Below are 27965 nucleotides of genomic sequence, written 5' to 3'. Positions count from 1 at the left end.
TCAGTTGTTTTCTACAAGCAACTCTGCCTTGAGTGGTAGAGTTCTAGCTCTCTTAGAAGTATTTTTTGTCTTTCAAAGAGAATGAAAAATATGTAGAGACTTTCTTACTCACTTACTAAATGTAAAGAATAATAGAAAGTATATAATAAAATTTTGGAATACAATAACGTTTAAGTTTCCACAGTTTTTTTTCTATAAACTAGCTATAACCTCAGAAAAGTCATCGAAGTTCTCTGTGCTTTAGTTTCATCTTTAAAACAAAGAGATTAGAATAGACAATCCCTAAGGTTCCTTACAATTCTCACATGGTATGATTCTGAAGGAATATTTAATTGATATATTGAATGTCCAAAAATCAAGAGAACTGAACTAAAATAGCACAGCTGAACTAAACCTCTCCTATTAGAAAAAAACACAAAGACTGTGTTAAAGCTCAACTTCTCAAACCTTACTAGGCCCATTCCCTCTTCAGCCACACCAATGAATAGCCCAGAGTTAAGACCAAATATCTTAGTTAAATAAATTATTTTAATTACAGTGTGCCAGCCAGGTCTAGGTTGGGGGTATAGTTTACATTATTTTCATCCTATTTACATTCAAGATAATCTGTACAGTTAAGGTTGGGGGGCTACTTAATATTCTTGCACTTCAAAACCAGTGAAGTTAAATACAGCAGAGTATTAGTCATTATCATATTCTGTCAATTTCAAAATAAAAGTATGTTGAATACCATTTATGGGCTAGAAAAATAACACAAAGGTAAAAAAGAAAATCTTGCTGACAAATGCTGATGTTCAAATGAATTCAGCTGTGTTTTGCCATTTCTCAAAAAAAGAGAAGAGGGAGGAGATGTCAGGAGAAACCTACTTAGGTAATACTGAACCACGACATTTCAGAAGCTTTTATGAGAAATTAATGTACCATGAAGCAGCACTTTGGTACTAGTGCAGTGCAAGTTGGTTTTCCTTTGTCTAACTATGGGCAGCAAATGAGGCACTTAACTGTAAAATAGAAAAATAGGGTAGATTTAAGAAGAAAATTCAAAACCATTCATAAAAGGTAATTAGCATTATTCAAAAAGTTTAAAATTCTACTTTTATTTAACATGCGTTCAATGTTATACATGCTTTGCTAGGGAAAATTCTTTGAATGTAAGACTGCTATTTTGTTTATGAGACAGAAAATATTTCCTTTGCAAGAGATTCTGGATTTCTGAGAATGAAATCCAAGTCTTCTCAACCTGAGTGCTACATATTTATAAACTGAGAAAAATGCATCTTACCCATACTGGAGAAATGTTTCTAACCATCAACAAAGTACAACATGTGATCCCTGACTTTATTCTTGGAAGGACCAGCTTTTATTTTATATAACTTCAAAGAAGGGGACCTAGTGACTGTAACTGAATAATGAATACATATTTAGCACCTAAATTTAGAGAACAGTTAAGTATTGCCATAGTTTTAAATCACTGTACGTCCATAGATTGGGGGGAAGTCAGATATGTGTTGTTCAATGATATCAGAACATTCTCAAAGATTAAAACATCAAGCTTCCAAAAATTATCCTTGATTTGCGAATGCATCTATCTATAATATTCAAACACAATATTATCATTTCTTCCTGGAGTTACAGACATATATTCTTTTAATAAGTAAAGAAATAAATGAGGTTTATTTTTTCTTTACCACCATTAAACTGTCTTCTGAATGTGGCACTTTTTCAGAGATTTAGATAGAAAATAGTCCTTAAAAAAATGTCTTTCATATTCTACCATTGGTATTATTTTAAATGTTCTTTTCTATGAGGCAGAGATCAAGAGTGAAGTAAATGATCATGGGTCTCTGCTGAAAAACATAAGCAAATATAAAGCAGGAACAAAGAAAACGAACATTAATTTCTGGCAATATATTGGCACATAAGTGCTTATCTAAGGGGTAAAAAAAATCACTAAATGAAAAGATAATGAATGTTTGCTGTGACATTATTCCAAGTGAATGGAGCCTATACCTAAGAGAAATAGTCTTGTGTTGCCTCTTTAAATAAGCTTGACTTTAATTCTGGATGGAACACTTTGCTTCATATGTTAAAACTGATACATGGCATTAACTAAAGTTTTCCGTGAGACAATCTAATCATTCCCACTGAAAAATCATATAATCTTACCTCTTCTCCCTATTCTCTTACAAGAAGGCTTCTCTTGACTCATAAGGGAGGAAAAAGGCTTAAAAACACATGTTCTTACTCCAAGGAGGATGGCAAATTTCAGTAGTTCACAATCCTTACATTTGTCATTTATGTTCACTGTAACCAACTGCATTCCTCACTACATAATTAATTTCCTCACATACAGAAGAATTAAAATTCTCTTATTTATATCTTTAAGGTAAAATTTTCTATCTTCTTTAAGGTATTCTAGTTTATTTATTTATTTATTTTTTAACATCTTTATTGGGTCTAGTTTATTTTTGAAAGGAAATGAATACATAAAAACACAGGAACACTGTTGATTCAATTTAGTTGTTAATAAAGTGCATGTGGCTTTCAATATGAATATTGTTTGATACATTACAGCTTAAGTAAAAAGCTAACTAAGTCAAAATGAAGATTCAGCTTAGTACCTAAGATGTGGAAAATGTGAGACAAGAATATAAATTCCATATAAATAGTAACAAAATTGGGAGAAATATTCTTCTTTCCCAAAAAAAGCCAACTGAAAATATTCTTAAATTAAGTGGACTTCTGCTTCCCAAACAACAAGACATGCTACACAATAATACCAACGTGTAATACCTGAAATGTAGAATTACATTCTGACTGCTGCCCTTGAACTTCTGCATTTAATTCACAATTCTCTGGTGTCTGATTGATTTCATCTTGCAAAGTAGGAGATATGCCATGAGTGTCATCTACAGAAGCACTGTCAGACAAGACATCTAACTTTTCAGGGGAACGAGCTATGTGAAGCTTACTATCTCCTGTCCCTTCATCAAAATGTGTCCTCTCATCAGCATCATCTAGCTGTTGAACTGAAGTTAGATACTGTTCAAGCAGACTATTATCCTGCTCATTGTTTGAGCTTTCCTTACTCCATTCACCATGCTCTTCACTAACATCCCCTATATCTGACTCTTTGCCATATTTGACTGTGTCAATGGAATTCCCCATTATGGAACTTTCACTACCTTCTGTGGAACTTTTTTCAAAATCCAAAGGATCCTGTAAACAGTGAACTTGTTCTGTTAAGGAGGAATGAAAACCAGAGTCTGGGAATTCTGGTAAGGATTTCTCTTGAGAAGCTTCATCAGGAGCAATGAACCAATCAGAGTTTTGATCAGAAGAGGGCTCCTGACTTTGGGTGAATAATGGAGGGTTAGATGGCACCAGAGTACTTGATATGGGAGGAACATCAGGACGGCAGGAACTTAGATGCTGGTCCACCGTCTGCTGCCAAGCTTGTAGAGACCTTACCTATAAACCAAAGGATATAGTTTTACTACAAAATATAAATCATGCATGTTTTACAACTGTCCTTTGAGCTTTCTTCCCCAACACTCATGAAGTTGGTAAATGGCAGATGGCATAACTGGAGTTAGAAACGACCTGACTCCCCTTATCCTTTCCATAGCACCCCCAGCCTAGACCTGGCTGGCACAAGTGGTTCACGTCCTTGGTAATAAAAGGTCCTTACCAGCAGAGCAGGGATGGGCCAAAGCAATTCTCTTCCTACTACTGGAAAAATAATCAGAAGCACAATAGCACATGTATAGCTGACTAAGGGGTAAATAAGGTACTCGATAAGATACACTTAAGTCTATCAAATAAGACAGACTAGAGCCTATTAATATGAGTAGATTCACTAAAATAGAAGTCTCATTTTAGATACCCATTTGGGATAAGAGTTTTTAAAAACTAACAATATAGTATATACAACTCTAAAATACCTAAAAATACCCCAAGTTCTTGATAATATGCTTTTACACTTTTAAAGTATAATTAAAATCTCAGAATTTTACTGTAAAATCTGCAACAAGAAAGCAATATAAGAATTTTTTAGTTTCCCTTTGACCATCCTCCAAGGTAATCACTGATAGCAGGTTAATATGTAGCCTTCCAGACCTTTTACTATGTATTTTCAAATATAATATAGGTAAAATCCTATTATAACAAATTTGTTTATAAAAATACTTCCAAGGGATTACTATCAAGAAGTATTTGTTGGGATACAATAATAGTAAAACCAATGTTTTAGGGAACTGTCCCTAAAGTGTGCTACTACAGGATTCAAACTCTCTCCCTGGAAGTCATGTGTACCTTTTAGGACATGCATATTACAGCCATCACACACTATTTCAATCACTTTTCATTCAAATAGTCTCAAAAGATAAAACAAGATAGTTACATGAAACTTCAAATTGGGCTTTTTATTTCTACTAGAAAATTATAACAATATCCCTCAATTTAGTACTTTCCTTCAGTGTTATAGTTCTTTATCTCTCTGGTCAAAATTATGAAAATATTTTTCTTCAGACTAAATAAAATGTAACAAAATTCACTGCCCTAGTTCAGAGTTAGTGGCAAGGAACACAAACCACATCCTTAACCTTGAGAAAGGGTGCTTACTTTTTACCTGTAACTACTCTATGATTATCTCAGGAAATCTAGAATTTTTCTTTGTTCACACAGTAGGTAATTCAGCAGGAGGGAGCTTACCTGGTTCCAAAGGAATCTGACAGCCTCTTCTTGTACAAATTTTTTAATACGTTCTTCATCTCTTTCTTTTCGTAATCTACAATAATTCAAACTCCATTACTGATACAAGAAACGGTGCTTTGAATTGTACTTCTTGTTATGACGAATAAACATATACGTTGTAAAGAGATGAATATTCTAATAACAGTCCTTTCCACTTTTAGAATATCTAAGTGAAACTTTAGTTTTAAGCTATGACTCAACATAGAAGCCAAATAAGATGTGACTGAAATTCAGATTATACTGGTTCTACAAAGGACTGCCAGTAATGAAAAATAAAATATTAAATGGCTCTTTATCTGGCCTCAATTTCCCAGCCAAACACACCAAAGGGGCAGGAGCTGCAGAAAGGATCAGGACCACAGCTTGAAACACCCTCTTCTAAGAGACCAGTAGGACTAATCACATCAAATTTCACATCCCTGTTTGCCTCCTGACATACTCTTTGCTGTCAACAGACCTTCCCCTCATTCATTAAAGTTTTCACTCTGCGCTCACTGCCCCCCTCTCTGTACTTAAACTAATCAGAAACCTAAGGTTCTCTTAGCTGTCCATTATCTCTTAAACTGTCACCCCATTCTGTTCTGAACCTCTGATCTACTTTCTCTAGCCCCCCCAAAGCCCTCCTACTGTGCCATGTGGGATTCCTGAATTATAATCAGCAAACTCCCATATATACTCAACCTCTGTAGCTCTCTCAAGTGGCAGCTACTTTTTTCACTCATACATCAGGGCCAGAACTTTGCTTCTCACTGCTGTTTACAAATGAGTCTTAACCTTCCTCCTTCAAGAACTCCAGCCATCCTGCTAAATTTCCCAAAACTCTTTTTCAAGTACTGACATCCCATTATCGACCCCCACTCACTGAAGGCTCAGCACTAGTCTTTTTCTCTGCCCTGTTCCCCTTGTCATTTCTGGAGCTCTTGACATTCACATGGATGCTCTATCTAACAATAATCCACCCCCATCACTCATCCTCAGTCCCACTCTAGACGCAAGCATTTTTTTTTAACGTATTTATTGGAGCATAATTGCTTTACAATGTTGTATTAGCTTCTGCTGTATAACAAAGTGAATCAGCTATACATATACATATATCCCCATATCTCCTCCCTCTTGTGCCTTCCTCCCACCCTCCCTAACCCACCCCTCTAGGTGGACACAAAGCACCGAGCTGATCTCCCCGTGCTATGCAGCTGCTTCCCACTAGCTATCTATTCTACATTTGGCAGTGTATTAGACCCAAGCATTTTGACTACACCATTTTCGAAAATGATTTCAAGCACCAACACAAACCACTACGTCCAATCCTCCCAGTTCACTTGTTCTTGCCATAATCTGCAACAACCTGGACGACCAATCTTCCTCTATGACCACCAAACAAATGATCCCTTTCTCTTGTCTTTCCTTCTACCTCCTTTAAATTCTGAGATCCAGCATTATAATCATTCCCCTCCCAAATGTCGTCAGCTCCCTTGCCCTTCCCTCTCTCCCCTACCATGTTCACCTGGAAAAGAACCCACTCCTGGCTGAACCATGTCCAAAATCAGAATGGAACAGCTGAGAGTTGTTGATGAAAATCATACAGTCTGACCTATCGTTTTGCACTTTAAGTTTTTCCTCACCCTGTCCAGTTATCCTCCTCCATTCCGCTTATAAGTTCACTTTTAAGATGAACCCACACCTCATACCTCTCTTAAACCTCCCACATCCTCACCCCTCTCCTCACTTCCAAGTGCTGACCACATCTTGTATATTATTGGAAAAGGAGAAACAACCATCAGACAGGACTTCCCTATCCCACCATCAAACCTACCACCTTACCTGCTCCTGTTCCTACTTCAGGCTACTCCCTCTACTTGTGCACTGGACCTCTTCTTCTCTCACCTTCTCAAGAACTTCCATCCTGCACTTCTTCTTTCTTTGCTCTGCACCATCAGTTCTTCCTTCCTTATAGAATCATTTCCATCAACACATAAACCTGCTCTATATCTCCCATCTTTAAAAAAGAATCTTCCTAAGTCCAGATCCTCCTCTGTCAACCACCTACTCTCTTCTCTTCCTCACATCAACACTTCCCAAAAGTTGGCTACCCTCACTCTTCACCTCTCATTCACTACTCAATCCTTTCCAAACCGCCTTCATCCCACTACTCACTGAAGCTGCTCTGAAGAAGCTCATTGGGCAGGAAGAGGTTAACTCAACAGGACTGGGGTGTTTGAACCCTGCACATTCTAAAGACAGGACTAGTCTTGACCAGCTCCTGAGAGATAACCTTCAAGCCCTTGGAATATCCTGCCTGATAAAGTATCTTTGTACATCTGGGACCTTGGTTTATGCTAACAGTGTATTTTCTGGTGAATACCTGTTTTGTTCACCTGAGACCCTGGGCCACAATGCATCAGTTTGACCTTGGGTGGGGGCTGAGGTCTGAGTAGTTAAGGTCAGTCACAGGGGCACTCAACGCCTAGGTGACTGACCCCCAATAAAAACCCTGGATGCCAAGACTCGAGTGAGCCTCCCTTGAGGTTCACATACTTCAGATGTGTTGTCACACATCGTTGCCAGGAGAATCGAGCCCCATGTGTACAACTGCACTGGAAGAAGACAACTAGAAGCTTGTACTTGGTCTCTCCTGAACTCTGCCCGGTGTGTCTTTTTCCTTTGCTGATTGTAATCTATATCCTTTCACTCTAATAAACCATAATCCTGAACATAAAGAATAGCTTTCTTGGGCTTCCCTGGTGGTGCAGTGGCTGGGAGTCCGCCTGCCGATGCAGGGGTCACAGGCTCGTGCCCCGGTCTGGGAAGATCCCACACGCCGCGGAGCGGCTGGGCCCGTGAGCCATGGCCGCTGAGTCTGCGCGTCCGGAGCCTGTGCTCCGCGATGGGAGAAGCCACAACAGTGAGAGGCCCGCGTACCGCAAAAAAAAAAAAAAGAATAGCTTTCTTGAGTCCTGTGAGTCCTTTTTGCAAATCATCAAACCTGAGGATAGTCTTGGGGACCCTCAACACAGTCACCAATAACCTCCAGCTGCTAAATCTAACACACAGTTCTCTGTCCTCTTACAGCGCCTCTCTTCTCTCCTGAAACACTTCCCTGCTGGAGCTGGGACACACACTCTCCCAGTTCTCCTACCACTCTAGCTATCCCTCCCCAGTCTCTCTTATTGCTTCCTCCTCTCCCACCTGATAATATTAATAAATACTGCTGGTTACAATACTAATACTCAGAATAAATCTATGAAATCCTAATTTTCCTGAGTTGACAATCATGAAAACATGTGAGCCATGGAATGAACAAATAAGTGCCACCATAGCTCCCAAATTTTAGCCCCTTTTAAGTCCCTGCTATTTTCTTTAATTCTTACGTCACCTAATGCGTTCTATGTAGACTTTCTCATCTTCTCATTTTTATACTTAAAATTCAGTTTTTCTATATTCTCTGTACCTTCTGTGTTTAGGTATACAGATGTCCATAAGGCATGCATTCATTCAAAATTTACTGCTATGCTGCATCTATGCTCCAATTGCTGTACCACAGATGAAGATGCATATGGCAGTCCCTGCACTCAAGATGTTTTCAGTATATTGTAGGAGACAAACCAAGAGTGGCAACATGGTATGGAAAGTGTCCTGGCCACAAAAGCAGTGATTCAGTGTTCTGAATCAATGCTAAGAATCGGACACCCCCAAACCAACCAAACAGCATCCAAACTGTAAAAGTCCTAAAAAGGGACTTTTCACCCACCTCCTTATTTCATCAGTTAGGCAGACAATGTGCTCCTGCATCCGGCGCAGCCGGATTTCATAGCGTACATCTTTAGCTTGTGGGTTGTAGTTTCTGGCATAAAAGCCCCGCCAATAGGCCTGAAGCTTGGTGGCTGCTTCATTCAATTTCTGAAGGGCAACTTTATTTTGTCCCAAAGTAAGAGATCTATGGGTTAAAACCCTGCAAGGAAGTTTCTCTGAAGCTGTTTGAGACATGGTTTCTTCACTGTCTGGCTGTGTATGGAAGACATTGTGTCCAACTGACTCAGGAAAAGATGTAAGACTGTGGGTGTCATCCTTCATGATGGCATTGTTTACTGTTGGCTCACGACAAGGTAATAGCCCATCTTTCTCATTTACCTCTGTACTGATAGCACTTTTTGTCATCTCAACAGAATTCTCATTTGCAGCCCAAAAAGCCTTTTCCCCTTCCTTATCAAAGCCGTTGTTTTCCAGACATTTCACAGATTCATCTGCAGCACCATCATTTTCTAGGCCCAAGTTAATGTCTTGCAGCCTCAGCTCAACTGTAGGTGATACTGGAGAGAGTCCTGATGCAACTGGCATAAAAGTAGACTCTGAAGAGAGAAGACTACAGTTTAACTTGTCTTCATCTGTCTGGATGTCTTCCAGGTGCAGGTTATTTCGAGAATATCTTGTAGTGTGTACAGAGGCTGGAAAGTTATTCTTAACAGCATATAAATGGTCATCATTACTGCTTATCCCAACCCAAGAATTGACCTGGATGACGGGTTCTAAAAGAATCAACAGAACATCATTTAAAACATTAAATGTTTAAAGAAGTATTTTTTCAGTTGGATCCTTTTAATGAACTCTAATCCCTGAAATATAGTAAAGTGCAATGAAATGATTTCAGTAATTTCCTCCAATATGCCTAAAACACCAAACCAAATATTTTTAAGAAAATGAATTCTTGCAATGGTCATTAAGAATAATCAAAGTACCAGGTCACTTCAAAAGGTAGCAGTTCTCTGAACGTTTTCAAAAATTAGACATATAGTCGTTATATATGTCTATCTGTGTATATACATATATATAAAATATAAGATGCAAATGTTCACTTAAGCTAACAAGTACAAAATTATGAAAACATGTACTTTTTTTGTTTTATGATACCAAACAGATCAAACAACTTGGAGAAAAAGGATCAGAGATCAGTTAACTTCTTACCACTTTCCTGGACTACCTGGCAATCTTGAATGGGGCTGGAATGCTCCGGTACAAGGGATGCCCTTGTTTCAACAGGAGCAAGAGAAGACGACTCTTCATTTTGGCTCTGGTTCATCAACTGCCTCTGGTGAAACCTAAAAATCAGTAACTTCTGATGTGATTTAACGCAAACCAAAAAAAGAAAGCTTTTTCTGCTCCCTTTGAAGGGTAACACTGTCAAAAAGGTAGAAGTTTACAAGCTTTCAAAGTATATACCTTTGAAAGGCAAGAATATAAAATGGGAAAAAGACAGTCTCTTCAGCAAGTGGTGCTGGGAAAGTTGGACAGCTGCATGTAAATCAATGAAGTTAGAACACACCCTCACAGGGGAGGGTGGTGGTCCAGTGGTGGTCCAGTGGTCCCTCCATGCTCTCACTGCCGAACACCCAGGTTCGATCCCTGGTCGGGAAACTAAAATCCCACAAGCTGCTCAGTGCAGCCAAAAAACAAAAAAAAACAAAAACAAAAACAGAACACACCCTCACACCACGCACAAAAATAAACTCAAAATGGCTTAAAGACTTAAACATAAGACAAGACACCATAAAACTCCTAGAAGAAAGCATAGGCAAAACACTCTCTGACATAAATCATACCAATATTTTCTTAGGTCAGTCTCCCAAGGAAATAGAAATAAAAACAAAAATTAAAAAATGGGGGGCTTCCCTGGTGGCACAGTGGTTAAGAATCTGCCTGCCAATGCAAGGGACATGGGTTCAAGCCCTGGCCCAGGAAGATCCCACATGCCACGGAGCAACTAAGCCCATGCACCACAACTACTGAGCCTGAGCTCTAGAGCCCGCAAGCCACAACTACTGAGCCCACGTCCACAACTACTGAAGACTGCGCGCCTAGAGCTCGTGCTCCGCAACAAGAGAAATCACAACAATGTGAAGCCCGTGTATGGCAACGAAGAGTAGCCCCTGCTCACCACAACTAGAGAAAGCCTGCTCACAGCAACGAAGAACCAACACAGCCAAAAATTTGAAAATTAATTAATTAATTATTTTTAAAAGCCATTAAAAAAAAAGAGGGACCTAATCAAACCTACAAGCTTTTGCACAGCAAAGGAAACCATTAAAAAAAAAAAAAACAGCAACAACAAAAGAAAAGACAACCTACAGACTGGGAGAAAATATTTGCAAACGATGCGGCTGACAAGGGCCTAATCTCCAAAATATACAAACAGTTCATACAACTCAACAACAAAAAAACCAACCCAATTGAAAAATGGGCAGAAGACCTTAACAGACATTTCTCCAAAGAAGACATACAGATGGACAGTAGGCACATGAAAAGATGCTCAACATCACTAATTATTGGAGAAATGCAAATCAAACCTACAATGAGGTACCACCTCACGTGGGTCAGAATGGCCATCATCAAAAGTCTACAAATAACAGGGACTTCCCTGGTGGTCCATGGTTAAGAATCCATTGAATCCTATCCAATGCAGGGGATAGGGGTTCAATCCCTGGTCGGGGAACTAAGGTCCCACATGCCACGAGGCAACTAAGCCCATGCGCCACAACTACTGGGCCCTCGCGCTCTACAGCCTGCGTACCACAACTAGAGAGAAGCCCAAGCACTGCAACTAGAGAAGCCCACACACCACAACGAAGATATCGCGTGCCGCAACTAAGACCCAATGCAGCCAAATAATAAAATTTTAAATAATAATAAAATTAAATTTAAAATTATTTAAAAATTTTTTTAAGTCTACAAATACAAATGCTGGAGAGGGTATGGAGAAAAGGGAACCCTCCTACACTGTTGGTGGGAATGTAAATTGGTGCAGCCACTATGGAAAACAGTATGGAAGTTCCTCAGAAAACTGAAAATGGAATTACCATATGATCCAGCAATCCCGCTCCTGAGCATATACCCAGACAAAACTATAATTCAAAAAGACACATGTACCCCTTGTTTATAGCAGCACTATTTACAATAGCCAAAACATGGAAACAACCTGAATGTCCATTGACAGATGAATGGATAAAGAAGATGGGGTACATATACACAATGGAATACTACTCACCCATAAAAAAGAATGAAATAATGACATTTGCAGCAACATGGATGCAACTAGAGATTATCATACTGAAGTATGTCAGAAAGAGAAAGACAAATACATATGATATCGCTTGTATGCGGAATCTAAAATATGGCACAAAAGAACCTATCTACAAAACAGAAACAGACTCACAGACATAGAGAAAAGACTTGTTGCCAAGAGGAAGGAGGGGAGGGAGAGGGATGGACTGGGAGTTCTGGGTTGGTAGATGCAAACTATTAAATTTAGAATGGATAAACAACAAGGTCCTACTGTACAGCACAGGGAACTACATCCAATCTCCTGGGATAAACCATAATGGAAAAGAATATAAAAAAAGAATGTCTATATGTGTATAACTGAGTCACTGTGCTGTACAGCAGAGATTGACACAACATTGTAAATCAACTCTACTTCAATAAAATAATTTTTAAAAAAAAAGCAGAATGTATATACCTTTAATAACCCCCAAATTACAAAGTCTCATTTAAAAGCACTGGATAGAAAAGGTTAAGAAACTTATTTTTAAATCACATAGTCAGACACCATCATATGCATATACACGCACAAACCTTCAAAGGCAGGATCTCTGATAAAAGAAGTGACTACTAAATGCTTCTAGCTATACTTTTTTTTTTGGCTGCGCTGCACGGCTTGTGGGATCTTAGCTCCCCAACCAGGGACTGAACCTGGGCCCTCCCCAGTGAAAGTGTGGAGTCTTAACCACTGGACCACCAGGAATTCCCAAACAATACTTTTCTTTTCTTTTTTTTTTTTTTTTTAATTTTTATTTATGTTTGGCTGAGTTGGGTCTTCGCTGCCGTGTGCGGGCTTTCTCTAGTTGCAGCGAGCGGGGGCTACTCCTCGTTGCGGTGCGCAGGCTTCTCATTGTGGTGGCTTCTCTTGCTGCGGCGCACAGGCTTAGTTGCTCTATGGCATGTGGGATCTTCTCGGACCAGGGATCGAACCCACATCCCCTGCATTGGCAGGCGGATTCTTAACCACTGCGCCACCAGGGAAGACTCCAAGCTATACTTCTTTTATTTTATTTTATTTTATTTATTTATTTATTTTGCGGTACGTGGGCCTCTCACTGTTGTGGCCTCTCCCGCTGCAGAGCACAGGCTCCGGACGCGCAGGCTCAGCGGCCATGGCTCACGGGTCCAGCCGCTCCGCGGCATGTGGGATCCTCCAAGACTGGGGCACGAACCCATGTCCCCTCCATCAGCAGGCAGACTCTCAACCACTGTGCCACCAGGGAAGCCCCAAGCTATACTTCTTAATGTTAGTATTTTAAAACACATATGAAACACCCACATTAAGGGACAAATGCAGTTTTTAAAAATCCCACTCTCCCATGCTGCTTGGCTCTCCCCACTGAAGAAATGATTAGCAATGCAGTTGCTGGGGAGCAAACTGGACTGCCCTGCAAGGTTCGGTTCCCCTACAGAACTGCTACAGTGACCAGTGGCCCAAGTGCCCAGAAATGTGGGCCGCAGCACTCACCTCAGTCCTACTAACCCTGCAGGAAAGAGTCAGAGGTATTTTCACTTGTGAATTTATCAACCGCTACAGATAAATGGGCTCACCTCTGCTTGCTCAGAATCTTCTCTAGTTTGGCATCCTCTGCACTCTGAAGACCCAGCGTAGAAGTGAGAGGACAGACTGTGGCCAGATACTGGACAAGCTGGATGTGCTGGCCAGGCCGATACGCTCTCCCCTTGCCTTGACTATACAGCCATTCAGCTTTCAAACTGGAATTGAGGGACATAAAGAAGAAGGGATGGCACTAGGGTAGACAAGATACATTTTTAAGCAATAATGAGTCTTCCTTCTTAATTTACCTTTATAGCATCATTGGATATTTTTCATAAATTCACTCAAGTTAAAAAGAAAATCTATCCTTCTGATTCATTCTCCTTACTATTACAATGTTTTAAACCTTTTTTCTTGCTTAGGAGCACTTCCAAAGATTTTTACTAATATTTTAAATTTATTTAAAATAAATATTTTCCAAATATTTTAAAATTATTTTCAAAGAAGCAATGAATAGTCCCTTCATTCACTATCAAACTGAAGTACCTAAATACATAAATTGTGTTTAAATCCATTAGTTCATGATAGTTTTTTTTAAAGCTAATTGGTCACAGCTGAAGGATGCTAGTGAACTACCGACTCATTATTTTTAAAAACTGGTAACTAAGGAGAGAAATTAAATATTATTAGTTCTACCTTTCCTATACAAACTATACCAATGACCAAACAGTTACTTCATAGAAGTATTCCAGCTAATAAAAAAATTAATGATAGAATTAAAATTTCACCATTTTGCAACTCTCAATGAATTAATGGATTTAGGCACTGATCATTAATAGCTACTCCTAACACAAGAGACAACCAGACACCATGTGCCTCTCAATAGAACCCACAAAGTAGTCCTTCTCCCAACAAAAATCTGATCAAGCCTCCACATTCAACTACCAATTTACAGGAAATACAGAAGGAGAGGAGTATGTCAAAGGACACAGAGACATAGCAATTGGCAAAATAAGCACAGTGGGAAACTCTATAGGACAAATAATCTGATTTCTTCAACAACCAAAAAAAGAGAAAAGAAAGCAAAGAAAATAAGAAGAGGAGGAACCCATGGAGAGATTTGAAAGCATCATCTTGGACCTCCAGCCAAGTCAAGCCTTCAAACGACTCCTGCCCCATGTGATCTCACTACAAGATCCCAAGTGAAAACTACCCAATCAGCACAGCCAACCCATGGAGCATGCAATGATAATACATTTTTAAAACACTGAAAAAGAGAGCAGGAAAGAAATTTTTTTAATATATCAACCAATTACAATGTATGGTCTTATTTCGATCCTGTTTCCAAAAATCCATTACAAAACTGCATTTATGAGGACTACTGGAAATGTAAGCACTTAACTAATATCTGGTGTTATTATGGAATTATTGTTAAATTTTTTGATAAGTGATAACAGTATTATAGTTATTTCTTTAAGAGTCCTTATCTTTTAGAGATGAAATTATATATAATCTGAGACTTGTTTCAAAATCATACAGGAAAAGGGGGTGTGGGTGAAGGTAGAGATGAACAAAGTTGGCCATGAATTGAAAACTGCTGAAGTTGGGTGACAGATTCAGGGGAGGTCATTACACTACTGTTTACTTTTGTAATATGTTTGAATTTCTTTTTTTTTTTTTTTTTTTGCAGTACGTGGGCCTCTCACTGTTGTGGCCTCTCCCGTTGCGGAGCACAGGCTCCAGATGCGCGGGCCCAGCGGCCATGGCTCACGGGCCCAGCCACTCTGCGGCACGTGGGATATTCCCGGACCGGGGCACTAACCCGTGTCCCCTGCATCGGCAGGCGGACTCTCAACCACTGCGCCACCAGGGAAGCCCTGAATTTCTTTTTAATCAACATGCTTTTGCCTCAATTTTATCATTCTTAAATCTGCCCATCAACTTGAAGTTAAAGTTGCATCATTTTGGCATACTTTGTTTCTCTGTACATCATTTAACTCAGCATTGCAAATAGTTTGAAAATCACTTCCAATCCACAACCCTTTTCTTCAACCTTCACGTTAAGGTATCCACATTATGCAAAAAACTGTACAGTCCAAAACTGTTAAGCCACCCAAGATGTATTATAGACTGAAAAGAAACTGGTTCTTTTGACAGCTGGTTAAATAGTGCAGAAGAGTCTCGGTGCAGTAAAATGAGTTTGGTTTTCTATGATGTGCCAGTGTCACAAGAAAGGTGAAACTGTTTTCTAACAATGAGATATAAGGTATGCCAAGCTGATTAACTGAAGTCACGTAACAATAAAAATTTTAATACACTTAATAAAAATAATTAGAAGTATTTCTTCCATAGACACATTCCTGTGGATTAAATAAAGCTCATTCAGGATCTTCATGAACTCTGCTCTCAGTTTCCATAAGTTCTCCTGCCAAGCAAATGGCTTGTTGAAATGCTGTCCCTAAAAAAGGTCCATAATAGAGGACAATCCCCAACTTTAATAATAGCTAGCAAGCGACGCTTCCAGGTTATAGGCGGTTTGTAGTTTGGGAGGAAAGAAAAGCAAAAGTAAGAGGATACAGAAGGAGGCTCAGGTATTCCACAGTTTAAGTGTGTGAGGTGAACCACGAACTGTGGAGTATCAACTACTGTAAGATCTGTTTTTCTGCCTTTGCTTCACATTCATCAATAAACACACCATTACACAAGTTTATTAATCCATACGATATTTTCTTAGGTAAAAAAAATCTCTCTGCCCATTCAAAGACAAAATTAAAATTAATTCAGCTCTAACATATTAATTTCAAATCACTGGAATATGACTTTTCTCTTGAAATTAAAGGAACAGTCTACATTATATAACAGGGATAGCAACTACTGAGAGAATTTAAAACTGCTCTTTCACCTAATAAAAAAAAAAAAGGAATAATGGATGAAATGATATCTGGTATTTGCTTTTAAAATATCCTAACCAAAAAAAAAGTGCGGGATAGATGAAACAAGGTTGGCAAAATGTTGATAACTGTTGAAGCCACATGGTGGGTATTTAGGTGTTCATTATGTTACTCTACTTCTGTATATATTTTAAACGTCCTTTCAAAAAAAGAAACGTCTCCAAAATTCTGCTCCCTAAGTTCTGATCTGTAAGCAACAGAGGTGTAGCTTGGTACTAGGTCCTATAAACAGTAAAACAGAGATTGAAAACAAATTCAGAAAGAACTCCAAATACTGAGGTGTTACACAAAGGTCCTTCCCCAGGTGTGCTTCTCTCTGAGAAAGCCCTCAGCCAAAGCACCACAGCGGTGGGTGACTGCTCAAGTTACTTTTTTGGGTGACACACACACTTAAGATCTGGCTACCCAAGGTCATCAGGGAACTTGGGACACTTTTCATCATGGAGAAAAAATTTAACTTGGTTGTTCTTAGCAAACAACAGGCTGGGTAGATACAAAAACTAGAAATTCCTTCCTGCCTATCCTTCAGGGCAATTCCAAGGCTGACCAGGAAAATGTTGGAACACTGCTCAGGCTACCCACTGATTTTTCAGCCAATAGCTCTCCCTTAGAATAATTCCTCCCTCCAAGACAAAATACTTCCAGAGTTGTTTTAAAACATGGGAGCACTGTTTACAGACTACACAGTTGTCTCAGACATCAACTGCAGCAGCATTTTTCTCAACAACCTAGGTTCTTTGGTTTGAATAGAACTCTATTTACCCACTCTTCTATGCACTGACATTTGGGTTGTTTCCCAAATGTCTCACATAGCTCCCAAATGTTTGGAGCTATTATGAATAAGGCTGCTACGAACATGCTTATATACATGTTTTTTGGTAGACATAAGCACCTATTTCTCTAGGGTATATACCAGAAACCAAACTGCTGGGTCATAGTGTATTTATAAGTCCAACTTCAGTAAATACTGCCAGTTTTTCAAAATGGCTGCACCATTTACACTCCTAGAACAGTGTATGAGAGTTCCAATTGTTCTACATACTCATCAATACTTAGTATTGTCCGTCCTTTTAATTTTAGCTACTCTGGTGGGAGCTGGTTGATTTGAAGCCTCCATAATAAATGAGGAAAAAAATAATCTTTCTGAATTATCAAAAATATCAACATAGTGGTTATCTCTAGTGGGGAGGGGAGTTATGATGAGAGTGGGGCAAAGGAGATCTCTGGAGTGCTGGTTTTGTTCTAGTCTTATTTTCAGTGATGATTATATGGGTATTTTTAAATAGTACGTTTGAACTATTTCTGAATTATATGATACTGTGCAATTTTTTTTTAATGTGGGGGGGAAAAGAATCTGTCTGAGAAAGGGTTGCTATTATGCTATACTCCCACCTCTTCCTTCCTCCCATACTTTAGTGTAGAATAACCCCACAGAGAGAGAGAGGCTACCCAAGTAAAAGTCCACTCTTCCCTACCTCCTGAAGAATCTGAAATTAAACAACTACAAAACATTATAGAGAAAGTTCCAAAAAAATACAAATTCACCTTAAAGTCACTTGGATGAAAACCATTTCCACAGTATAGAAACATAGCCTTTGCATTATTATTCATCTATTCAACAGATATCTTCTGCTTTTTAACACTAGCTTTAGTTTCTACAAAACTCTTCAATCCCCAGTCCCTATCCTTAAGTAATAATGACAATTATCACTTATTAAGCATCTACTGTCTGACCAGTATTATGTTATATCCATTATCTTTAGTTCTCATAGCATCCTTGAAAGCTAGGTAGTTTTAGCCACATTTTACAGATGAGAAAACTAAGGCTCAGAGAAGTTATGGAACTTGTCCAGGCCACACTGTTAATGGGCGGCAGGGAAAGATGTGAAGCTTTCTCTTGTCTCTCCTGACCAGGTCTCATTCTCTTCCCAGGTCTCTCTTTATACCAAACCCTTACCTCTGCCCATCTCACCATGCTGCTGCCACATATGAAAATGTTGCCAGTCCTACTCCCACAGAGAAATCTGATAACGTCTTTCTTTCTATTAAAGGAAGATCCAGAGAAGATAATCCAAGTAAACCCATATTCTAGCTTTAGAATTACCCACAGTTTGAAATAAAATAAGGTGTCTGAATACACAGCAACACTCACTGCAGGAAAAAGGAAAAGCCACACTTTTTTGTAGGCAAACCAGAGCTGACATATGTCCTGCACCCTACACCAGCACCACCACTATGTAGCTCCTGGTTGCCATTCCTCACTGCCCCACACCCTATACAGCAACTAGATGCAAGAGAGGGAGAAAGAAAAGGAAAACCCTGTCAGTAATCTACCATTCCTTCTCCCATCGGGAAACCCCTCAAGCGACTTTCAATCTGTAGAACAGGACAAAAACAGCGAGGAAGAATGTATGTGTTGAGTCCATGAATGCAGGTGTGTATGCAGTGAAAGGAAGAAGAGAAATGAGGCAGAGTGAAGAGAATTAAGTCATCCTGATTCTCACTATCCTCTCTAAATCCACCCCTTCTTGTCCACAACCTAGTTCCTTACCTCCCCTGAAGCTCTGATTCTACTGATCATGTGCCAGCGTCCAGAAGACCCCATCATGCAGGGGTCCCAGCTCCAAGCTGCAAAAACCATCAAAGATCTAGAGAAGGGGGAGTTCCCACTTCTGCTGTTTCACAGGTAGAAGGTGAGGACCAATCAGCATGTCTGCTACCAGTTCCAAATTGGAACTCTGCACGCATTTTCCCAAGGTCACTGTTATAAAGAGTAGTTGGGTACTAAGGTATTATTAATACTGCCTTTACAATATGATGGATAGAAGCTTTTGTGGGATTGATCTGAAATCCTACACAGCATCTATAACACGGTTTCTATGTAGAAATGCTCCAAGCCCCAAACAATCGATTAACAAAAGGATTTTTAGAAATCAATTTGTTGTATGTTGGGCAAGAAGTTAAACTCACTAGCCCCAACCTCTAAGGTTGATATTTATTTCTTATCTTTTTTTAAAAAGGATAAAAAATCCTAAATGAACAGCACAGAGTCTGCTATATGATGGTACAAATGATCTTAATTTCTAAATGCACATTTCAAGAAATATTCAGTTTATTAATCTGTAGTAAGCTAGAAATGGGCTTTTCAGTTAACTTCCATAATAAGTGTGATGTTAAAGAGGTCACGTTCACCTTTCCTTCTGCGAAATCACATATCCATCTAGGACTCTGAGGTTTAAGCACCAGCTGACGATGTATGGCCGATAGTCGAACCCTGGAATGGAAGGTGTTGCCATCACACAAGGATTGTTCATGATCGACAACTGTTCCAATTCAGTTAAGGATGCCAGAAAAGAGATCTGGAACAAAGGACAGCTTTGTTGAATGAAATGGACTACTCAGTGTCAAGCGCAGGGCTTCCACTGATTACACATCTTTGGCAGTTTGAGAATGTAACAATTTCCCTCTTGTTTTGAAAAGTGACAAGTAACACTCTTATATTATCCACTGACTTCCAAAATTCCAACAATATGGCCATCTGTCCTTGCTGCACAAAGTCCCTTAGAAAGCACTGTTTCCTAGCAAAGAGAACCCTATTTTGAAAATATAACAGCAGCCAGAAAAAGGTGCAGAGTGTGCCTTATTAACCCTGTTAATGTACATGTCCCTCTACCAACAATTACTTCCCAATGGAGTGATAAGTACAGCACTGCAAATGAAATTAAGCCTTAATAACCCACTGACATTAAGTAAAAGTAGAAAGAAAAATAATGGTCTTCTAGAGCCAAGTGTTTCATCCTGATAGCAGTTTCTTCCAAGATGCTCACAGTCTAAAGTGAGCTCACAACCCTTTCCTGCATCTCTCCTGACCTTCCAGCTTCCCAGATCCCATAAGATACCCTCAAATTTTACCTCATTTAAGTCCCGGATTTCATTTTCTGCCAAAGAAAGTATAGCAAGACATCTGGGTAGATAAGCAGGTGCCATTCTAAGAGAGGTGATGATATTTCCATGTAAAAGTAGGGTCTTGAAAGTAAAAAGAAAATGCATTACAAATGAAAAGATTACAAATAAATTGGTCTATTTTGATAAAACCAAAATGGTGTGCACAAACATAAAGTGATCTGTTTTATTATACTTCTCATCACACACAAATCAAAGACTGCTAATGCTGGAAGGGTCCTACGTGGTCTTCTGGTCCAACTCTCCTTTTTCACATCCACATTCTAAGCTCAAGAAAGTTCAAAGACTTGTCCAAGAACATATGCTTAGTGTAGGCATGTTGTGAGATTTAAGTTATTAAAACTTGAGCAATTTCCAACATACCTGTTCATTTCCTTTTAAAACATCAAAACAGAGGGTGAGAAAAGTGAAAGAAAACATTCATTAAAACAATGAGGTATAAAGCAAATTTTCCAAGAGAGAGAGATAACCCACAAACCATAATTTGCAATTATATTCTCTTGGTAACTTAAAGCTTGAGGAAGGCTGAATGTGCTTAGAGATGGTGCTGACTCAAATTAAGTCAGCAACAATGAAGAATAAAGCGAATACTCCCAACACCCAGGATTTTTTTTTTTTTTTTTGGCTGCGTTGGGTCTTCATTGCTGCATGTGGGCTTTCTCTAGTTGCAGCGAGTGGGGGCTACTTTTCGTTGCGGTGCACAGGCTTCTCATGACGGTGGCTTCTCTTGTTGCAGAGCACGGGCTCCAGGCACGCGGGCTTCAGTAGTTGTGGCTCTCGGGCTCTAGAGCGCAGGCTCAGTAGTTGTGGCACAGGGTTTAGTTGCTCCGAGGCATGTGGGATCTTCCTGGACCAGGGATCAAACCCATGTCCCCTACACTGGCAGGTAGATTCTTAACCACTGCGCCACCAGGGAAGTCCCAACACCCAGGATTCTGATAAGGTAATCATGCCTCCATTCCAGAAAAAAAAAAAGTTCAATCATTTTTAGTTCATTTGAATTCTCTTAGTATCTGGCTACATCAAATTGCTTAGAATAATTGTTGCTAAAAATGATTTCTGCTAACAATATAGTGAAATTTTAGCTAATAATACTGTTTCTAAGGTTAATGAATTCATCTGATGCTAATAATATCCAATGGAGGAAAAATATGGAAAAAGCCTACACATGTTGAAGCTGTGGTGCCAACTGTTACTTATTTCAGCAGTCCCCAACCTTTTGGCACCAGGGACCGGTTTTGTGGAAGACAATTTTTCCACAGACCGGGGCGGGGGCGGGGTGGGGGTGTGGGGGGATGGTTTGGGGATGATTCAAGCGCATTACATTTATTACACACTTTATTTCTGTTATTATTATGTTGGATTATATAATGAAATAATTATACAACTCACCATAATGCAGAATCAGGAGCCCTGAGCTTGTTTTCACTTGCCATTCACTGATAGGGTTTTGATATGAGTCCACAAGCAATTGATTTATTATGGTCTCTGTGCAGTCAAACCTCTCTGCTAATGATAATCTGTATTTGCAGCTGCTCCCCAGTGCTAGCATCACTGCCTCAGCTCCACCTCAGATCATCAGGCATTAGATTCTCACAAGGAGCGTGCAACCTAGACCCCTCGCCTGAGCAGTTCACGGTAGGGTTCGCGCTCCTATGAGGATCTCATGCCACTGCTGATCTGTCAGGAGGCGGAGCTCAGGTGGTAATGCAAACGATGGGGAGCAGCTGTAAATACAGATGAAGCTTTGCTCACTCGCCTGCCGCTCACCTCCTGCTATGCAGCCCATTCCTAATGGCCCAGGGTTTGGGGACCCCTGACTTATTTGATTACATTCCCCTCTATAAAAAGTGCTACAGGCCACAGATTTTTTAAATTAAAGTGAAGTTAATTTTGATAATTTAGTAATATCTATTACTAAAAAAATAGCAATCTTGAGTGTCAAAAAACAAAGTAAAGTTCAGGAATGTTTACTCTCAAGCCCACCAACATGTTATGTACTACATAACTGAAGCTGCTAACGTTGGCTGATTGGGCATGAAGGGAATTTCATCATGTTTGTTGGATGGTAAATAAGAATTAACCTTAACTACAACAACCAGTTTTAGTTAAAGTAAATCAATTATAGAAATTAACAATAAAAAGTTCCATACTTAATTTCTGGTACTCTAATAGAATTTTTATCATAATGAACACTATCTGTTCTTCATAACAGCAGGCTGATTTTAGATCAATTAGGTTATTTTCTCTTGGTATTTTAGTATAAAATTTCAGAAATGACATAGAAAACACATTTACCTTCAGTGATGCCAATTTAGATAGATCACCTATCTGGGGTATGTTATTGTCTGATAAATCAAGGTGTTGAAGAGCTGTGCAGCTATTGATTTGTTCCATGGCCTATTACAAGAAAAGGATCACATTATTTCACGCACATGAAATCAAAAAATGAAATTCTTCCCTATTTCCTGTAGCTGAGCCTCTTGCCTCCTCTGCCCATTATCAGAAGCAGAGGAGCAGGGCTTAGCAAGAGAAAAAAGAGGCAGTGCCAACAGAATCTGGCATACTGCTATATGGCTAGTTTCTACCTTCATTATCTCTCTAAGAGTAGAGTCAGATATTTATAGCTTAAAGAAACTTTTAGTGATGACATGTGACAGTTGGTATAACATAGACTTTACAATTTAACAATGGAGCCAAACTGCCTGGATTCAAATCCTAGCTCTGCAACTTCCTGACTGTGTGACCTTGGGCAAGTTACTCAACTTCTCTGTACTTCAGTTTCCTCATCTATATAATAAGCATAAAGACTGTACCTACCTTATTGGCTGTCATGAGATTGAATAAGTTAAAATTGTTAAGGTGGTTAGAATAGTACTTAGCATACATTACATACTCAATAGAAGTCAGTTATCATCATTTAATCCAGTTCCCTTACCTAGCATATCAAAAAATAAGACACAGAAATATTTATTAACTTACCCCAAATTATAGAGCTACTAAGTGGTGGAAGCAGGACTAGAAGCCAGATCTCCTGACTTTTAAAACATTATATTCTCCACTGTACCATTAAACATGTACATAAAACTTAATTCAGCATGAATTTTCAAAATGAGATTTTTTTTTTTCAGTTTATGTTAACTGAAATTATCTCTGGGGAATGGGAGTGGATACTTTCACTTTTTATTCTATTTTTTTCTATACTGCTTAAATTTCTTTTTCACAGCAAATACTTTTGTGAAGTAAAAAAAAAAAAACCTAATTACTTAAAAAAAAAAAAAAGAAAGAAAGAAAGAAACAATTCACCTTGAGATTATTTCCTGCCAAATTCAGCCATTCCAAATGTACTAGTTCCTTTAGGCCTTCCACATAGCCAATGCTATTATGAGGCAAATTTAATACCCGGAGTTGGGTCAGTTTGGCCACACCCATCATCCGCACCAGCCGATTGTTAGCCACTGACAACTGTGGAAAGAAAACATACCATTATTCTTAGGAGTAAAATATAAATATTACTTTCACATTAGGGTGGTTAAAAAGATTTATTTATATGGCCCAACATTCCCAAATATACAAACCCAATTTGTACTTTTCACATATATTGTCTAAAAATTCTGCAGTGCAACTATTAGTTGTTGTTGTCATTCCTAAGCAGTGGAAAATACAGATAAAGCTGAGCAATCAGACCTCCTCCAACTACTAAAAGAAAACATCTTTAACACAGCAACTACTTGAGAATGTAAACTCCACAATAACAGAGTCCTTTCACTATCTCCATCAAAATCTAGAACAGTACCAGACACATAAGGGCCCAATAAACATTTGTTGAAGGAATGAACTAATCAACTCTTTACCCCCACCATGAAATAAAAGGTTATCTTAACAACACAATATTTTGCCAACATAAAATGTTTTCTTTTTTAACAAGTGCTCTTTTTTCTAGTCTACTCTAAAGGCAGCAAAAATGTGTTCATCTTCAGTAGAAATTTAAAAAGCATCACTTAATAATCATCATGTAAAAATTAATTTTTTAAATTTTTTCTTAAATTATTTTATTCATTTATTAAATAAATTTATTTGTTATTAAAAGTTTTAAAAATTTAAGGCAACATTTACTGCTTTCTAGGCTTGCAGAGTTACTTTTTGTTATCTTACTCTTTTATTTTGTATAATAATAAACTGGTCTTATATAACTATTTCCCCCACATAGCAATACCTACCTGTATTAAACGTTTGCATTTCTCAAGATTTTCCAATTTAATAATCTGATTTTTATCCAGAATCAAAGTATGAATATCAACTTCATAGGGTAAGTTTGGACTTAATTTCTGTAGCCCCTGTCCTGACCAATTGACCACTGATCCTTGAAAAGAGAAGGGAAACTGTTAGAAAACACAACTACAACAGCTGAGCATAGGGATAAAATTATACTCATAAAATCTTATACATTTAGAGTTAGAAAACACTAGAGCATAATAAACATCAAGCTTTAAAAACTAAAGCAATCAGGGCTTCCCTGGTGGCGCAGTGGTTGAGAATCTGCCTGCCAATGCAGGGGACGCGGGTTCGAGCCCTGGTCTGGGAAGATCCCACATGCCGCGGAGCAACTAGGCCCGTGAGCCACAAGTACTGAGCCTGCGCGTCTGGAGCCTGTGCTACGCAACAAGAGAGGCCACGATAGTGAGAGGCCCGCGTACTGCGATGAAGAGTGGCCCCCGCTCACCGCAACTGGAGAAAGCCCTCGCACAGAAACAAGACCCAACGCAGCCAAAAATAAAATATAAATTAATTAAAAAAAAAAAAAAAAAAAAAAACTAAAGCAATCAATTTCTAAGTGACTACTGATTGAAATTATTCATTTTCCTTTAGAAATATCAAATTATACCTAGATTTGTGATATTCTACTCAAGTTTCTTTTCTTTCTTTTTTTAAATTAATTAATTTATTTATTTATTTATTTTTGCTGTGTTGGTCTTCGTTGCTGCACGTGGGCTTTCTCTAGTTGCGGTGCGCAGGCTTCTCATTGCAGTGGCTTCTCTTGTTGCAGAGCACAGGCTCTAGGGCGCCCGGGCTTCAGTAGTTGTGATTCGCAGGCTCTGTAGTTGTAGCTTGCAGGCTCTAGAGTGCAGGCTCAGTAGTTGTGGCGCATAGGGCTTAGTTGCTCCATGGCATGTGGCATCTCCCTAGCCCAGGGCTCAAACCCAAGTCCCCTGCATTGGTAGGCAGGTTCTTAACCACTGTGCCACTACGGAAGTCCATCTACTCAAGTTTCTTTGATATAATACTTTGGAATTCTTCACATTTAAATATAAACTATTACTTCAATATTTTGTGCCTAAGTAATGACAGTATTTTTTAAATGTAACTAATCTTTTGATAGAGACCAATGTGCTTACAATATCAGTATATCATAAAGTGCCCAAACTATTTTGAAAATCAAAGTATAGTTAATTTATCTACAAAATGGAAATAATATACCTAATTCATTAAATTGATGTGGGGATGAAAAGAGAAACCATATGAACAGCACTTAGTCCCGTTCCTGGCACACAGAATTCAATAAAGTAATTTGGTATGTTTAACAGACGTTCAAATCCTGGCTCCACTAAGCTAATCACTGTGGTATCTTGGGCAAGTTATTGATCTCTTTTGGGCTCACTTTTCTACTCTGTAAGATGGGAATGATAATAATACCTGCCTTATAATGTTGTTCTACAAAGAAAATGAGATAATTTAAAAAAAAAGGCACTCAGAACATAGTCTTGCTCGTATAAAAAGTGCTTGTATAAATGTTAACTATTATTATCAGTACATTGCCATGGTGGGCTGGGGAGGTGGAGTTTAAGAGCTACAGATAGATTTGTGATATCTATCACAAATAGATAGATTGTGCAGGGGGCGGGCCAGAGAAACTGCCAATTTCATATTTCTACCCAGATTAAGATTACTGCGGGAAATAATTATGCGAAATTGCTCTCCTGAAGGGTTTCAACCAACGTTTTTCCATTGTCTAATGGCTTCTAGCATTTGGGGCGGGGAGAGGGGGTCATTCGATTCTGAGAATTTGGTGAAAGATATATACCGTCCCAGGAAAATGCATAGCCTTTGCACACAATTCAAAGGGATCGAGAGACCTCTTAGACTCTCCCTTCTAGATAATGAGCCCCAGACCTAAGCGGTGGAGACGAGCATTCACCTTCAGCCCTGACCCTGACCCAGAGCCTCCGAACTGTAACCAAAACAAAGGAGCTCCGCTCACACGGCACCTACAAAAGCACCCACGCCGCGCGTTCCGCTGGGCAGAGACCAAGCTATACCTCAGGACCCGGTCTGCAGAAAAAGGCATGGAGAACTGTGGGCTCTGGATAACCCCCAGATTTTATCACGGCCACCGGACACTTCCAAGAAAGGGTCCAACGTCAATCTCTATCTATCTATATCTATATCTAGATTTTTTATTTTATTTTTTTTGCGGTCAGCGGGCCTCTCACTGTTGTGGCCTCTCCCGTTGCGGAGCACAGGCTCCAGACGCGCAGGCTCAGCGGCCATGGCTCACAGGCCTAACCGCTCCGCGGCATGTGGGATCTTCCCCGACCGGGGCACTAACCCGTGTCCCCTGCATCGGTAGGCGGACTCTCAACTACTGCGCCACCAGGGAAGCCCCCAACGTCAATCTAGAGAGCTGTGTTTGAGACAGGGTTTTCTTGAACTTTCTAGGAATCCACGGGAAAGGGGGAGATTCTGCAGTTTTCACTTGGGCACCCAGAACTCAAAGTAAACATCCAAGAAAGATTACCGCGGCGGCCAGAAACCCACCGCCCAGGCATCCTCAGGAGCGCGGGGGCAGCGCGAAGGTCTCTTGGGGCTTGTAGTCCCCCGCTTGGCCCTCGCTGCGACGCCGGAGAGCCAGGCAGCGCCCAGGGGACTTCAACTCCCAGAGGGCAGCGCGCCTCCGCGATGCCCACAACCCCACATCAGAAGAACTGGTCCAGAACTGAACCCCTAAACCCAGTCTTCTTCTCTCCACCAGGTAACAATAATTCAGTTCTATGGAGTAAACATGGGGACCCAGGGGTGGGGATCGCCTTACCTTCTCCAACAGGCAGAGCCGCGTCGACGCGCGCCACCGCCATACTTCCCGCTTGCTAATAATACCAAGCAACCGTCCTCCGACTGCTAGGTGGAACTCGTAGTCGGGAGGAAGAAGCCAGAGACTACAGATCCCAGGATGCACGGCACCCAAACGGCCCAATTGGCTGCCTACAACTAACGATGCGAAACCCGGGTTAGAATCTGAGCCAAAGTGAGTTTGGAAACCGGGTCAACTCCCCTTGTTTGGCAGGGAAGCAGGCTATTGTTAAATGATCATTTCACTCTCTTTTCTAGGTGTTTTCGAAATTTGACACTTTTACCATCGGGGTGATTATAAAGTCACTACTCAATACAGACCGAATTTGAGGACTCATTGCTAGAGACTTCTAGCAATGGGGGCTGTCCCTTCTTTTGACAATTCTGAATAAGTGAGAGTGTTCAACTCATCTATAGGCGATTTTGTGAGTTAGTCAAAATAGATACATTTTATTTGAAAATTTAGCTTAAGCATGTTGAGATAGAAGCTTTTATACAGTATTTTTAAGTGGTTGTTCTTGAATAGTTAACAGAACTTTAGACCTGGGAGTATATTTAATAGGTATAAGCCCAGAATTTTT

At 39.5% G+C, this 27965-nt stretch overlaps 1 protein-coding gene across 2 annotated transcripts; it reads right to left on the bottom strand.

Annotated features, from left to right (window-relative positions):
• Positions 1–508: 508 nt before the first annotated feature.
• Positions 509–27467, bottom strand: CEP97 (centrosomal protein 97). Of its 2 annotated transcripts, none has more exons than XM_027103864.1 (11): positions 27347–27467; positions 24477–24619; positions 23563–23721; positions 22555–22656; positions 20206–20319; positions 19486–19652; positions 13396–13560; positions 9715–9848; positions 8504–9278; positions 4714–4789; positions 509–3471 (listed from the first exon to the last, which is right to left on the bottom strand). In XM_027103864.1, the coding sequence occupies exons 1-11, from the start codon at positions 27387–27389 to the stop codon at positions 2767–2769; spliced, it is 2583 nt and encodes an 860-aa protein (XP_026959665.1). In that variant the 5' UTR covers positions 27390–27467; the 3' UTR covers positions 509–2766. The 2 variants fall into 2 exon arrangements, with proteins under 2 accessions (XP_026959665.1, XP_026959676.1); XM_027103875.1 differs by having other exon boundaries at positions 8504–9101.
• Between the last annotated feature and the right edge of the window lie 498 nt (positions 27468–27965).

This window comes from Aethalodelphis obliquidens, unplaced genomic scaffold (genome assembly GCF_003676395.1).
Source record: "Aethalodelphis obliquidens isolate GAN/ISIS:26980383/991018 unplaced genomic scaffold, ASM367639v1 scaffold1, whole genome shotgun sequence".
Lineage (NCBI taxonomy): Eukaryota > Metazoa > Chordata > Mammalia > Artiodactyla > Delphinidae > Aethalodelphis > Aethalodelphis obliquidens.
Note: the sequence above shows the minus strand (reverse complement) of the source record. Positions and strands in the feature narration are given on the sequence as shown.

Coding starts and splice junctions, on each gene's coding strand:
- CEP97 (XM_027103864.1), bottom strand. CDS start 27,389: ATGGCGGTGGCGCGCGTCGACGCGGCTCTGCCTGTTGGAGAAG. Junction 22,657..23,562: donor TGGCAGGAAATAATCTCAAG/GTGAATTGTTTC, acceptor TTCTTGTAATAG/GCCATGGAACAAATCAATAG. Junction 4,790..8,503: donor CTAACTGATGAAATAAGGAG/GTGGGTGAAAAG, acceptor GAATTATTGTAG/ATTACGAAAAGAAAGAGATG.